This window comes from Stenella coeruleoalba (genome assembly GCF_951394435.1).
Source record: "Stenella coeruleoalba genome assembly, chromosome: 8".
Classification (NCBI taxonomy): Eukaryota; Metazoa; Chordata; class Mammalia; order Artiodactyla; family Delphinidae; genus Stenella; species Stenella coeruleoalba.
The window spans coordinates 41366479-41380357 of record NC_137154.1 but is presented as its reverse complement, the minus strand read 5'-3'; the positions used below and the strand labels follow the sequence as shown (position 1 = coordinate 41380357).

Here is a 13879-nt window from a genome sequence, read left to right as displayed (position 1 = left end):
ATAAAAGCACACACGCACACGCATACACATTTTCTTTATCTCTACCATTTCTTTGTAACGTGATGGCTAGATTATTATACAAATAGATGATGAGCCCAAAAGATTATATAGGAATGTAAAAAATAAAGATACAAAAGTATATACATGTGTACTTTTATACTGCTGTGTGGTCTTTGGGTTCATCATTAAAAGAGCTATATCAGTAATGAGATTATCTCTAAAACATAACTAAATTAGAAAGCAAGGTACGGAATGGTTTGTTTAATAATCTGTTTGTATAATAGTCTAGCTCCCTTGTTACAAGGAAATGGCAGGGATAAAGAAAATGTGCGTGTGTGTGTGTGTTTGTGTGTAAGCTATGATCTCAACTATGTGATGAAGACACACAAATATAGAAATAAACATACTAATTGATGACAGCTGCTGGGTTAGGATGGTGGGATTATGGGTATTTCTTTTTTGCTTGTCTCTCTCTGTCTCTCTCTAACTTCCTATAATATGGTTACGTTATTTTTTAAATTTTGAAGACCTTACTTGAGTATGTAAGGTATATTTTCATCTTATTAGAATTCTTTCCTGGTCCTTTACATATGCACTAGCACTTATACTTCTATTGGAAATTGCCACATCCCTCCCCATCCGACTCTGGCCCCCCTCTCACCGCCCCCCCACCCCCCCACATTGTTTTCCCCAGAGACCCACTCAAGTCTTGCACACCCGTCACCGTTCCTTTGTTTCGGTCTGCCTCCTGCTCTAAGAGGAAAGCTCCACGAGGACAGGGATTGATTGGTGTCTCTTTTGTTCAGGGCTCTATCTCCAGCACTCAGAGCCGCGCCTGGCACAGAGTAGGGGCTCAGTTGTTATTTGCTGGATGAATGGATCCTCACGTGGGCCCAGCAATGCCTGTAATGGAACATCAGTAGCTACTGTCCTCTGCCTTCCTCTTCCGTCCTCTTGCCCTCCCTCCATCGTGGGTCTGGATCTCACCTCTTCCCATCTTTTCAAGGACCTTAGTCCTGCAAGCGCACCTCCTCTCTCTCCTGCAACAGCAATTTCTCCTTCTTTACTGGTTTATACCTTTCTCCAAACAAACTCGCCCTAATGTCGCTCATCTTCTAAGAAACAGTCGCATGTCCTTCCTGCCGCTGGTATTTTTCTCGACTCCCCTTCCCAGCCGACTCCTCAGAAATAGCTGTCTGGGCTTGCTGGCTCCACCACCTTGCTTTCTTGTCCTTCCTAAACCAGCTTCAGTTGAATTTTCAGCAGTGACCAGCAGGGCAGTGCTGGCAGCAGTGAGCAAGTAGCAGGGCTGGCAGCAGTCGGGGGCTGTACAGGCAGTGAAGGGGGACAGTGGGAACAGACAGGGACAATGGGGACAGCAGGGGACCGTGTGGATGGAGGGGGGCGCAGCAGGGGACAGTGGGGCAGCACAAGGGCTCTGAAGAGGTCCTGGGGGCAGGTCCTAGCGTCCTCCTGTCTTGCTGGCTGTTCCCTCTCCCCCGCCCTCTTGTCTGTCTCCACTCACTGCCCAGGTACTCCGCCTGTGGCTTTAACTAGCACCTATACACCAATGACTTTCAAATTTATCTCCTGCCTGGACTTTTCCCTTGAACTCCAGTCTCATCTATCCAACTGCCTATATGACACCTCCCCTCAGAGTCATCCTTGACCCCTCTTTGTTTTACACCCCACATTCAATCCATCAGAAGATCCTGTTGCTTCTCCCTTTAAAATAATGTCTTGCGTCCAACATCTTCCCACCCGCTCCATTGCTCTCTCGTGGTCCAGTGTCTGGTCTCCCGCTTCCCCCTGCCCTCCTGCACTTTACTCCCCCACTGCAGTCAGCAGAACCCTCTAAATACATAAATCAGGTCCTCACACTGCTACTCACAAGCGCTTCAGCAGCATCTGAGTCCCGTAGCACTCGCAAGAGTTCCCCTAAGACTCCCTGGGAGGGCAGTGAAGGCCAGAGGCTTCCTCCAGCTTGTCATGAATTCATTCTTTAATGAACTAACCCATGATTCATTCTTTAATCATTCCCTGTATACCTCCCCAGACCAGGCCAGTGCTGGCGAGACAGGGGGGACACAGTCCAACCCCTGCCCTAACAATGGCTTCCAGGACTGGATGGAATCTGCCCTCGGAGGAAGGTGGGGAGGGGGAGACAGGGAAGAGGGGTAAGGGGTGTCGAATGCTGCGCCTTTAAGACCCCCCAGAGATGGGCTTCCCTGTTGGCGCAGTGGTTAAGAATCTGCCTGCCAACGCAGGGTACACAGGTTCAAGCCCTGGTCCGGGAAGATCCCACGTGCCACGGAGCAACTAAGCCCGTGCACCACAATTACTGAGCCTGTGCTCTGGAGCCCGTGTGCCACAACTACTGGGCCCGCGTGCCACAACTACGGAAGCCCACATGCCTAGAGCCTGTGCTCCGCAACAAGAGAAGCCACCGCAAAGAAGAGCAGCCCCCGCTCACCGCAACTAGAGAAAGCCTGCTCGCAGCAACAAAGAGCCAACGCAGCCAAAAATAAATTAATTAATTAAATAAGCTTAAAAAAAAAAAAAGACCCCCAGAGATGCTCCCAAGGGGCAGGGTTAGGGGTGCTGCCCCTACAGGTTGCCTTGCAGGCACCTTCAGCCAGACCTGGCCTGGCTCATCCTCCCTCCCTGGCTCCGGCTGGGCTTCCTTGCAGCCCTCGCCTGTTGGGAGGCAGACGGCCCGGCTTAGCATGCCCTCTCCTGTGTGATGTCAGAATCTCGCCTGGCCTGGCCCCTCTTTCACTTCTCTGCTCTGACCCCAGCACTAACGTCTTTCTAATTGCTGGAGTTAGGGCAGAAGGTGGGGAGGAGAGCGTGGGAAGATCGGGTCATGAGGGGCTGGGCTGGGAGGCAGAGACGTGCCCCATCCACCCCTTCAGCTCCCTGTTTGACTCCGAAGAGACGCAGACTTCCATAAGCATTCTGAAGGATACGATGAAAGTCCAGAAAATGAGATTAAGTCCAGGATTGGCACGCTGGTTACCAAACGAGCTAAACCAATGCCTGGGGTAACAGAGGCACACAGAAGGCTGGCCCTCTCTGTGAGGTCATGGCATGATGCCCGTCTCAGAGCTCTCCACCTGCCAGAGACAAGTGTGGGTGCAGGGGCAGCAGGGCAGGCCCAGGCAGCTCTGATGCGCCCTCTTCCTCTCCAGCTTCAGAAACGTCAAGCTGCTTTCACAAAACCATCTCATGGGAAAATTATTATCTACGGGCATTATGCAATTTTCCCATCAGGATTACAGGCTGTGTTTGAAAAGAAATAAAAAGAAATTGAATTTGAAATGCTTCTGTGAAACCACATCGTCTTCTTGTGGATCTGTTAATGGGCTTCAGATACGCTCTCTGGCTTTGAAATAGCTGATCAGACGGCCACTTGAGATGGCATCTGCTTCCTAGGAGCAAGGTGGGGCATAGGCACCTATAAACAGCCAGCCCAGGTCACTGGGGTGTCCATCGGAGGCAGGCTCAGAGCCTGTGAGCCTCACCATGGTTCCTAAGGTGGCCTCTGCGTCCTGTCCCTTCCCCCTCCTTCTACTATCAGGCAGGTCTAGCAGAGTTCTCTGGCTGGCACTCTCCACTGGCTCTTCCAGTGCCCGCCAGCTCAGCGCGCAGGTCCGTCAGTGTCACTTTACCCAGCTGTGGCTCCATCCTGCGCTGTGGAGTCCTGGTGGCCTGGGGCTCAGAAGGACGCCAGCCCCTTCCTCAGCACAGCCTGTCATTCAAACAGCAAAGATCGATCAAGCACGTTCTAAACACTGATAGTACAGCGGTGAGTGAGCAAAACAGACAAAAGCCTTTGCCCGCGTGGAATGCCTATTCCAGCAGGGGGAGATCAATGATAAAAAGAAAGCAAAGTACATAGTATGTCGGATGGGGACAAATGTTACGGGGAAACAATAACCAGATAAAGTAGTGCGGGTGTGCCAGGTCGAGGAAGGGGCAGGGAATTGCTCTTTTGCACAGTGTGGTCAGCAGAGGCCTCACTGAGCAGGTGACATTTGAGCAAAGACCTGGAGGAGACAGAGGAATGCATGCTCTGGTGTCTGGGAGGACAGCACCCCAGGCTCAGGGGGCAGCAAGTGCTAAGTGTGCCTGGCACGTCTGAGGAGAAGACATCCAGGGCGGCTGGGAGCAAAGTGAGCAAGGGGGAGAGAAGTTAGGGATGAAGCTAGTGAGGTAACGGGGGGCAGAGCAGATCATGAAGGGCCAAGGGGGCCATGGCAAGGTCCCCATTGGCTGTGCGGTGTGATGCCATTAGAGGATTTTGACCAGAGGGATGGCATGATGTGGCTGCTGTGTGAGAAGCAGCCTGGAGGAGGGCGAGGGAAGAGGCAGAGAGACCGGCCAGGAAGCAGTTGCAATAATCTAGGCAAACAATGATGGTGGCTTGGACCAAGATGGTGCTGAAGACACAGGGAGGATACAGTTCAGGCCCTGTTCTAATGATGGTGACAGACAGTGGTTGGCTCATAAATACATTTTAGAAGTGGAGTTGATAGATGTGCTGAAGGATCCGAGGTGGAGTATGAGAGAGAGAAACATCAAGGATGAGAAACTAGAAGGACAGCATGGCCATTTCATGGAGTGGGAAGAATGAGAGAGGCCAGGTTTGGGGAGGAGACGATCAGGAGTTTGGTTTCAGACATGTTGAGTTTGAGATACCAATTCGACATCCAGATGAAAGTGTTAAGACCGTTAACGTACAGGCTGGAGTTCAGAGGCGGGCTTGAGGTGAAGATGACAATTTAGGAGTCATCGGTGTATGCGCAGCTTGTATTTTAAGGCATGGGACAAGAGGAACTCGCCAAGGCAGTGTGAATAGAAAAGAGCAGAGCACCAAGGGCTTGCGTACAGGGGCACTCCAATGTTTGGAGGAAGATGAAGTGGGTCAGGAAGGGAGACCGAAGAAGAATGAGGTGAGGAGAAAATTAAGAGGCGGCGAGTGCCAGAGCCAGGCGGAAAGTGATTCAAGGCAGAGGGAGTGACCAGCTGCATTAAATGGTCCGGAAGCTAAGAGCTGGGCGCTGACCATTGGCACAGAGAGAGGTGAGTCTCAGTTACTACGTCTGGGAAAGGAGGACCATTTGCTGCCTGCCTCAGAGGGCTACGGTGCAGCCCACTTGAGACCACGGGCAAACTGTAGAGCACCACCAAATGTGAGCTGTTTTTATTTCTGACCAGAGGCTGTTGAAATGAGGGGAGGCATCCTGGGCACAATTGATGTTAAAGATGCTTAACCTCCATCATCGCCTCATAAAGTGTCTCATTTCCTGCTGCTCGTCACCAGGACACTCACCGAGGGATGAAAAAGTCCCCTTCCGAGGTGGAAGCCATCAGGGCTGATATTTTTTATGGGTGGTCAGTGGGAATTCTGGGAAACGGTAGGAGCAAATAATGGAACCAGACACTGCTCACTGGGGTCTTTACACAGGATGACAGGTGCTGCCCTTCCAGAGGGAATCGGGTGACCCTGTGCCTCAAAGCAAGGGCTCCTTGGAGAAAACTGTCAGCCAGGGGCAGCCGTGGTCTTGCTGAAAAACAAGCAAAATAGGGGAGGGACAAGAGGGAGATGGAGAAGAAGAATCGTCAGGGAAAGTGGAAAGAGCATGAGCTCTGGGGTCAGACACATCTGTATTGGAACCATGGTTACTGCGCAGTCTTCACAAGGCACTTGACCTCTTTGACCCTCAGTTTCCTCATCTGCAAAACGAAATGGCAGCTATTCCCAAGGTTTTCCTGAGAAACAAGCTGATAAATGGGGAAATGCACGGTGGGGTGGGGGGTCTCTGTGTGCACACACATGGATCACTGCCCCTGCATTTAGTGTCATCGGCTTGCCTTCTCTTTAGTAGCAGCAGTTTCTCTCCAATTCAAGGACCCTGTGCTCCCCCCTCTTTATCAAAACCAGTTCTCAGGACAGCATTACCATTAGCAGTATCGTGAACACTGTATGATAATCCCCCCGGCATGGCTGTAATATTCAGAACTCAGGGTAGGCTAGGACACGCCCTGAAGGACAGCGGAAGCACGGGTTGGGGAGGGGTGGGGCCCAACCTTTCAGGAGACCCCTCCCTCCTGCCCCACGGCTTACCCTCCCAGCCCCCTCCACCTGGGTTCACAGGCTGACAAACGTGGTCTCCAGACTGAGGTTTAAACTCTAGACATGCCGTTTGACTAACGGTGTAACTAATTTCGCCAAAGAAATGTATTGCTGAGGATTAAAAAGTATATACCGACCTTTCAGACGCCTCGTAAGGATTTAATCAGATACTATATATAAGGTAATTAGCAAGGTGCCCAGCACATGAAAACAGTGGATTGTTGCTGCTGTTGTTTCAACTTGTTTTGATTCCTTCCCCTCATGGATTGCATCTCATTTCTCTCCTTGGGGGGCAGGAGGCAAGTTGGCTGGGCTGACTCCCAGACTGCTGGTCTGGGGCAGGACGTGCTATGGTGAGGAAGCTCAGCTTCAGTGCCACGCGGAGCAAAAGGGGCCTTCGGATGAAGAAACAGGTTGTGGTTCAGGACTGCGAGACAAAGGCGAAAGCTCAAGAGCCAGGAAGGTGCAGGAACAGAGAAGAGGCGAGAAGCAAGGCAGGGAGGAGGGGACAGACTGCCTGTTGCCGTGAGCACAGCTGAGATGCCGGAGCTCTCCTGCCTTGGGAGCTGGCTCTGGGGGGGCATGGGAGGGTCAGTGTGGGGTAAGGATGTTCAGACACCAGCCCTCACCCGGCCCCCCAGACTCACATTCTGCCCCTCTGCTCTGCTTAGACGTGACATCTCCTGATATCCATGTGATTTCTGCCCCTGACCTGTCCCAGACTTGTTTCCACTCCACAGGAGTCCTCCTTCCTCTGGACCTGACCTCAGCCCATGGCCTGATTTAGTAGGCCGTGCAATTTTCATTTGCTACCTGAGGAAGTCTGAGTACAGTTGTAACATCTTCACAATATGTTTACCAAAAGCAAAATGGAAGAACTCATCCCCGGGAAGACGGACATGAGTACCCTGTAGTTTCTTGGAGGTTTTTTATTTTAATTGGCATATCTCTGGGAAAGTGCTAACGTCATGCAAACAAGGCGTGAACTGAGTGCCCTGAAATACTTTGAAAACAGTCCTATGGGAGATGGATGGATAAGGGCTTTAAGGATCTTGAAAGATCCTTTCTGGGCTTTAGAGACTTGTTAAAACAGATTTTCATTTAAGTCTGAAGTTTGGGTTGCTTACTGTGAATTTAAATTCTTCAGTCTTCAGAATGTGAAGTACCTGGAGCCCCCGTGCCCCCATCCAAAGCTCACCCGGCTACATTAACCTTTAAATAAGGGGACGTCCTCCTGAGGCCTTGTGGCTTTGTTGATGCCACTGTGTGCTCCATTCTCTGCACTCAGGCAGTACAAATCCCATCTTGGCCTGAATGTGAATAAGAATAAGAGTAGTAGCTAGTATTGATGCTGATACAGGCACGGTTATTAGCACGTTACTTGAATTATGTCATTTTGTCCCCCTAATAACACCATGTGGTAGATATACTTTTTAACCCTATTTCAGAGATGAAAAAGCTAGGGGCAGTCAGAGACTTGCCAAAGGACACAGAGCTAGTCACGGTGCGGTCAGGATTTGAAATCAGGTGTGACTCTAGGGCTTAGGCTCTCAACCATGCTACTTTCCTGCCTGCTGGATTAGTAAAGACGAAAAAGATTGATAGTATCCAGTGTGCCCAAAGTTGTAAAAACATAGGCACATACACATTCTTGCTGAAGTACCAATTGGTACAGACATTTGGAGGACAATCTGGTAGGCACTACCAAAATTGTCAATTTGCTTCATCGTTTGATCATTCCTGGAAGTCTATGACACGGGAACTTGTAAACAAAGAAATATGTACACAAGTGTTCATTATAGCATCATTTATATCAACAATTAAATATCCAGCAATAATGCCAGTTAAATAAGAGAACGTGCACGCTATGGAATTCTACACATACATCAACAAATGGTGTGGCTTTGCTTTTTCACCAATTGACTGAGTATCCACGGCACTTGGATATGGCCATGAACAAGCCAGACCCTCTCCAATCCTATAGAGCTTTGGTTCTACTAGAGAATTTTGATGCTTCAAGAAAAATGTTTAGTTTTTTAAATATATTTTCCAGAATGTTCCTGTGTTATTTCATTGGCTAACATAAAAGATCACAACAAGGAACTGTTGATCATGCAGATGGTGCGTAACCTTGAGATGAAACAGTTTACAGGAAGAAGTTGTTCTAGTGCCTGCAGACGTGGAACCACCATCCTTGGAGCCTCCATGGCTCTAAAAAATACAGATGGAATGCCAGCACCACAAACACTAGTGGAGGGCCCCAACAATTTCTGTTGAGTTATATGCTGCAAAAGCAAAATCAATGTCATTAGTTGGGACTTGAAAACCAAGATTTAATTGTAATACAAGGTGCATCTGCAGGGCCAGCTAACTTGGTGGCCCCCTTAACTCCACCCACATTGATTTTATTTTCTAGTAAAGTATTTCTTCAAGGGCAAAAGGACTGTCTTCAGACAGTACCTCATTACTTGGATCTCATACTTGGATTTCTTTTTTTCTAAGTCTTGACCTGGCTTACCCTAATTTGAAGATCTCTAACACTTTAAAAATCAAGAAAAGGGGAGTTATATTGGCATAGGTACTGACATGGAAAGTTTCCCACGATATGATAGTAAGGGGAAAATGTAAAAATCGTGGTGCAGAATAAGATATTCAATACGATGCAATTTTTGTGGGAAAAGCTCTATATAATGTATGTGCACACACACACATAATACCTAAGTATAGTAAAAGGTCTGGAAGGATATGTACTGAACTGTGACACTCTGGAGAAGGAGGTGGGAGAAGCCAGGGTGCATGCTAAAGCAGAATGCTCAACATTTACATTGTGTGCTTCTGTGATGCTAAATTTTTCCACAAAAAGCATGTATTATTCTGAAATTAAAAATCAAAGAAAAAAGCTAGCTGATGCGGGCCACGTAGGCAAAACTCAGGGATTAAGAAATCACCCTGGAAGTTGTGGGGAGCTGTTGCAGGGTTTAGGCGGGAATAGGTATGGTCAGGTTTGCAGCAATGTCAAGGGTGGACTGGGGAAAAGCGAGAAGATACTAGAGCCCGGGGCCACTGGTGAGGAGACCGTGTAGGACTCGAGATAGTAAGGCTGTGAATGCAGTGGATCTTGGGGCCCAACGGCTGTGAGGGGTAAGAGATGGAGGAATGCAGGCAGCTGGTGGATGTGCCCGACGGGGTCCACTGAGGAAGAGCAGTGCTCTAGGGGCAGATGAAGAACTCGTTGTGGGACATGGAACGTATGAGCTAAGTACAGGAAACCCAGGTCACAGGAGACCAGCTCGAGTCTTACATGTGACTTCTTGTCAGGCAGCTTCTCTCAGTCACTCAGCAGATGCGTATTAGGAGTGAGTCAGGGATACAGTCTCAACAAATAAAAAACTCTCCCATGAGAAATGTAAAGCGCTCTGTTGGGACTTGGAAACGCTCTCCCTGCAGACATGTGAGCGGGGGGGTGTCTGTGCATCCACAGATTCTTTCCTGTGACCAAAAGGGGGAACCCCCAAGGAAGCCTGAGCTCAGAGCAGGCTGTGAGCTTCTGGGGGGATGGGGTGCTCGGTGGGCCTCACTTCTACCCTCGCCCCACCAGGACCATGAGTAGGTGCCCAGGCCGAGCAGGATCTGGCTAAGCTCCTGTCCCCTCTGAGCTCCCCACCCTGCTCCAGCAACCCATTTTCCGGCTGCAGACGAGGTGCTCCAGACCAGGGGCTTTTTCTAATCTTGCGGCCTGAGCCTGGAGGCACCTCTGACCTCCTCCTTGCATGGGATTTTCTGGGCAAGGTACCCACCAACTAAGGAGAAGTTCATCGATTCATCCCAAATATATGCTAGGTACCTACTGCCAGGAACAAGTCTAAGGACTGGGGCAGAGCTGTGGGCCATCCAAGCCAGTCTCTGCCCTTCGGGAACTCAGAAACCTGTTCATTCGGCAACAGAGCTCTTGCTGCCCCTGCTGGTGACATCCTGGGCTTTTCCGTGCAGCATGGACAGTGGTGTCTGAGCACTGCTGGGCCCCGGCCCCGGGGAAGGGGAGCTCCAGGACCAGCTGAATCCACTCTGGGGAAACCCCAGCCAAAAGTGAATTTGGACCTGTGGAAGCTTAAGCCTTGAAAAGCCTATGGTAGCCCTCAGCCCCAATGTGTAATTGAAAATAAAAACCCAAACAAATCTCGAAGGAAAGTTAAGCAAGATTAACAAAATTCTGATTTTTCCCCATGATGGTGACTTAAGGCTTTCCTTCTAAATGTTAATTATCAAATTCTTCCTCAAAAAATTCTTTTAGGTCCCCAGGCTTTAAGGGTGCCCTACACACTGTCCAAAGCAAACTAGAGCAGGATTACATGAGTGGCCCAGGAGTGTGGGCCCCAGGCTTCATCTTGCCCTCCTTGTTCCAAGGGAGTCTGATCCAGTATGTGAGTCTCGACAGCAGGAGAGGCCTCGGGGGTGACAACCCTTGGGGTCAGATGGTGGCTGCAGTGTGGCTGGAGCAGGCCCCAGTGGAAGCCTGGACACAGCATGACCTGCCCTCCAGGCTGGACATGATGTGCAGGTCTGGCCATCCCAGGGGGAGGGCAAGTTAAAGCCTGGCTCCTGTGGAGAAGGGTCTGCGCTGGAACCCTGAAGTGCGGCTCAGTGGGCCCCTCAGTGTCCAGCACACACCAGGCACCCTGGACGCAGCCCCACCTCCTGGGACTGCCGAGACTCCAGGGCTCTTCACCCAGGGGCAGGTAGAGTCTCAGCAGCAGGTAATGGCATGGGGGGTGGACAGCATCACTATGTCAGAACCCTCCTGCTCCCTGAGCCCAGCTCTCCTCACTAAATACCTGTGGTCCTTTTTTACAGAGCGATGAGGTCCTCACTGTCATCAAAGCCAAAGCTCAGTGGCCAGCCTGGCAGCCTCTCAACGTGTAAGTAGCAAGAGGGCCCTGTCCAGCCCCCAGCCTGGCCTTGTACGTGGAGCCACCCGCCTCCTGGCCGCCGCATGCCAGTCATGTCATAAAAGTCAGCACTGCCTCTCAGGTGGCTGAGCAGGTGAGGTGCACTGCTCATGCGTGCAGTACCAAGCGCCCCTACCTCCTCGGGGAATGCAGGCTTGGTCTCTGTGTCCCCCATGGCTTTAACATTGCAGAGGACCCCACTCAGACACTGGAGGTGTTGAGAACACGGTTAACTATAAAGCTTTGAAAATCAGGGGGAGAATTCTAAACTGAGATATAAAATTGAGGGTCACCAAGGAATGGGAGACAATCAACACCAAGGACATGGTTGAGAGACAGCTTGAGAATGAGAGTCAAGGGCTTGGGACTGAGTCCCGAGGAGCTCCAACATCTAATGCTGAGGAGGAGTTGCCTGCATAGGAAGCAAAATGGAATAGCAAGGAGATTGGGGAAGGAAGCTTGGTAACAGGGAAGCCAAGGGAAGAAAGCATTCAAGAAGGATAGCTGTGTCCAGGGCAGCTGAGAGATCAAGGAAGACCAGAGTTGCACGATGCCAGTTGGATTGATCAACATGAAGATCATCAGTGACCTTATTAGGAATCCTTTCTGCTGAGTTATGGGGGGAGGGTAAACAGCCTGCAGCAGGGTGAAATGTGAACAGAAAGTGAGGTTACGGAGTCAGTGAGTACAGACAACTCTTCTGTGAAGTTTGATGTGAAAGAAGAGAGACTGGACAGTACCTCCAAGAGGATGAAAGAATCAATGGAGCTTTTTTTTTTTTTCTGAAGATTTGAAAAAAATATTTGGGGACACCTTCCCACCCTTCACCCATCCCTCAGATATCTTGAGACCCCAGTGGAACAGAATTCATCCATGGCAAACAATCAGATTTCCCAAATTCCCAAAGCCTCTCCACTGAGTGCTACCAGCTTGTTAAGGGAAAGGAATTTTCCTTTGGTTTTCCCATACCCCAGTCTCCCCTTTCCTCTTCCAAATCTCATTAGGAAGTCAAATTAGGAAGCCTACATGCAGCCAAGTTTTGTTTTGCAGAAACAGCCCTGCCCCTCCTTGTGAGCCTGCTCTATTGAGGTTAATGGGATTCCAGCCTCCCTCAGGCCAGTGGAAAGCCAGGGTGACCTACTTTGTGAGGTCCTGCCCAGAGAAACTGACTTGTTTTTCAATGATCTTCCATCTTTATCCCCAGGACCACTTCTCAAAGGACAGCCATGAATGAACAAATTAGCTGCTGACTTGTTTAGCTCAATAAATCAAGTTGTGGCTCCAAAAGCCCAGAGTACAGGTAGAGACAGGAAAGACAAATTCGGAGCAAAAGCCACATCCTCCACAAGTTCTTCCGGCGCCTGAGTAGAAAATGCCCAGGGTTCCTGCAAATCAATGCTGAATTTCCACCACTCAGTTAGTTCCTCCAGTTAAGTCTGACTGTTAGGAATTACTGGAACTTTTAAAAATAAATTTTATTCCTTTCCTTATGATGAATCCTCTAAAGGACTGTAGTCTCCTTAATTATTCCCAGCCATTCTGATTAATTAACCTTTGTTTAGACAGATCTGTTTGTGAGACAGATGAGAGGCAGGTGAAATAGAGACATGGTCACCCTTTCCAGAAATCATGCCTCTGGAGGGTCTGTGCCCCCTTAATCATCCCAGCCATGGTTCCCAGGGGGCCAGAGGCATCTTTCTGTCAAATCAGGGCTGGAAGTTTCAGGGTGCTCCTGGTCTCCTGTAGAACCTGCTCAGGTCCGTTGATGTCCCCAGGACTATAGAGGAAGACTTGCCTTGGACTAGAGAACGCAGAAGTCTAACAGGCCAGATGGACTCGGAGCCCTAGATGCCTCCAGGTTATAAACAGAGTTGTCCAAGGTGGAGACCTCTCGGAAACCTTCCTCCAGCCACACAGACTTCAGCCTAGTGAATGGCTCTAGCACCGCCTAGTGTCGAGATTGAGTTTCTGCAACTTTGAAAGCTCTTTATTGAGGATGATTTGAAACGAACAAGAGGGACAGAACTCAGCATATGAGTGACCTGAGTCTCACAGATATGGATCTGTAACTTAGAATGGTATAGTAAGTCTCTAGAAGGACCATAAAAATCCTTTATTGCCTCTTTTCTTTCGTCGTGTTTTGAAAGCTTTGTTTAGAAAAGCGGAGTGAGAAGGAAATCAACATTTACCAACTCCTTTTATGGTGCCAGTCACGATGATAAGCCATTTCCTCACTAAAAGCCCTGGGGTGGGTCTGAGGATGCTCCCATTTTGCAGATTAGTAATTGTAAAGGGAGACGAGGTCAAAGCTGCTGTCACATAGCTAATAAGTGACTGAACCAGGGCTCAAATCCAGCTGTCTCTTCCAGTCCCCTTTGTTCTCTCCCACATCACGCTGCCTCTCTGAATGAAAAAAGGCACAAGATATCTCTGTGTCTTCATTTGGTTTTCATTTTTCTGGTATGAATTGTCTGTTCATAACTTTCCTTTACCTATTGGGATTGTGGTGGTTTTTGTTGGGTTTTTTTTTTTTTTTTTACAGATTTGGACTAGCTCTGTACATACTATAGATATTAACATTTGTCAGTCAAACTAGAGGGATATATTTTTGCTAACATGTCATTTTTCCTTTCTAATTCAACACTGTTGTTTCCATTATGCAGATGTTTTTAGTTGGTATATAATTCAATGACTTTTGTGATTGCTTTTATTGTTTCAAAGCTGAGAAAATTAACGTTTCTCTAACAGATCAAAAACTTGACTTTTTTTCCCTATGATCTGGTTGTTTTTTACT

General features: G+C 49.0%; 1 protein-coding gene across 3 annotated transcripts in view; it reads left to right on the top strand.

The window, feature by feature from the left end:
- The window catches only part of SPON1 (spondin 1), a 312023-nt gene that overhangs the window by 279941 nt on the left and 18203 nt on the right, over positions 1 to 13879 (top strand). For all 3 annotated transcript variants that reach the window (XM_079928893.1, XM_079928891.1, XM_079928892.1), the window contains one exon: positions 10991 to 11055. In XM_079928893.1, the coding sequence (XP_079785019.1) occupies positions 10991 to 11055 (65 nt within the window). The remainder of the gene's footprint in view (positions 1 to 10990; positions 11056 to 13879) is intronic.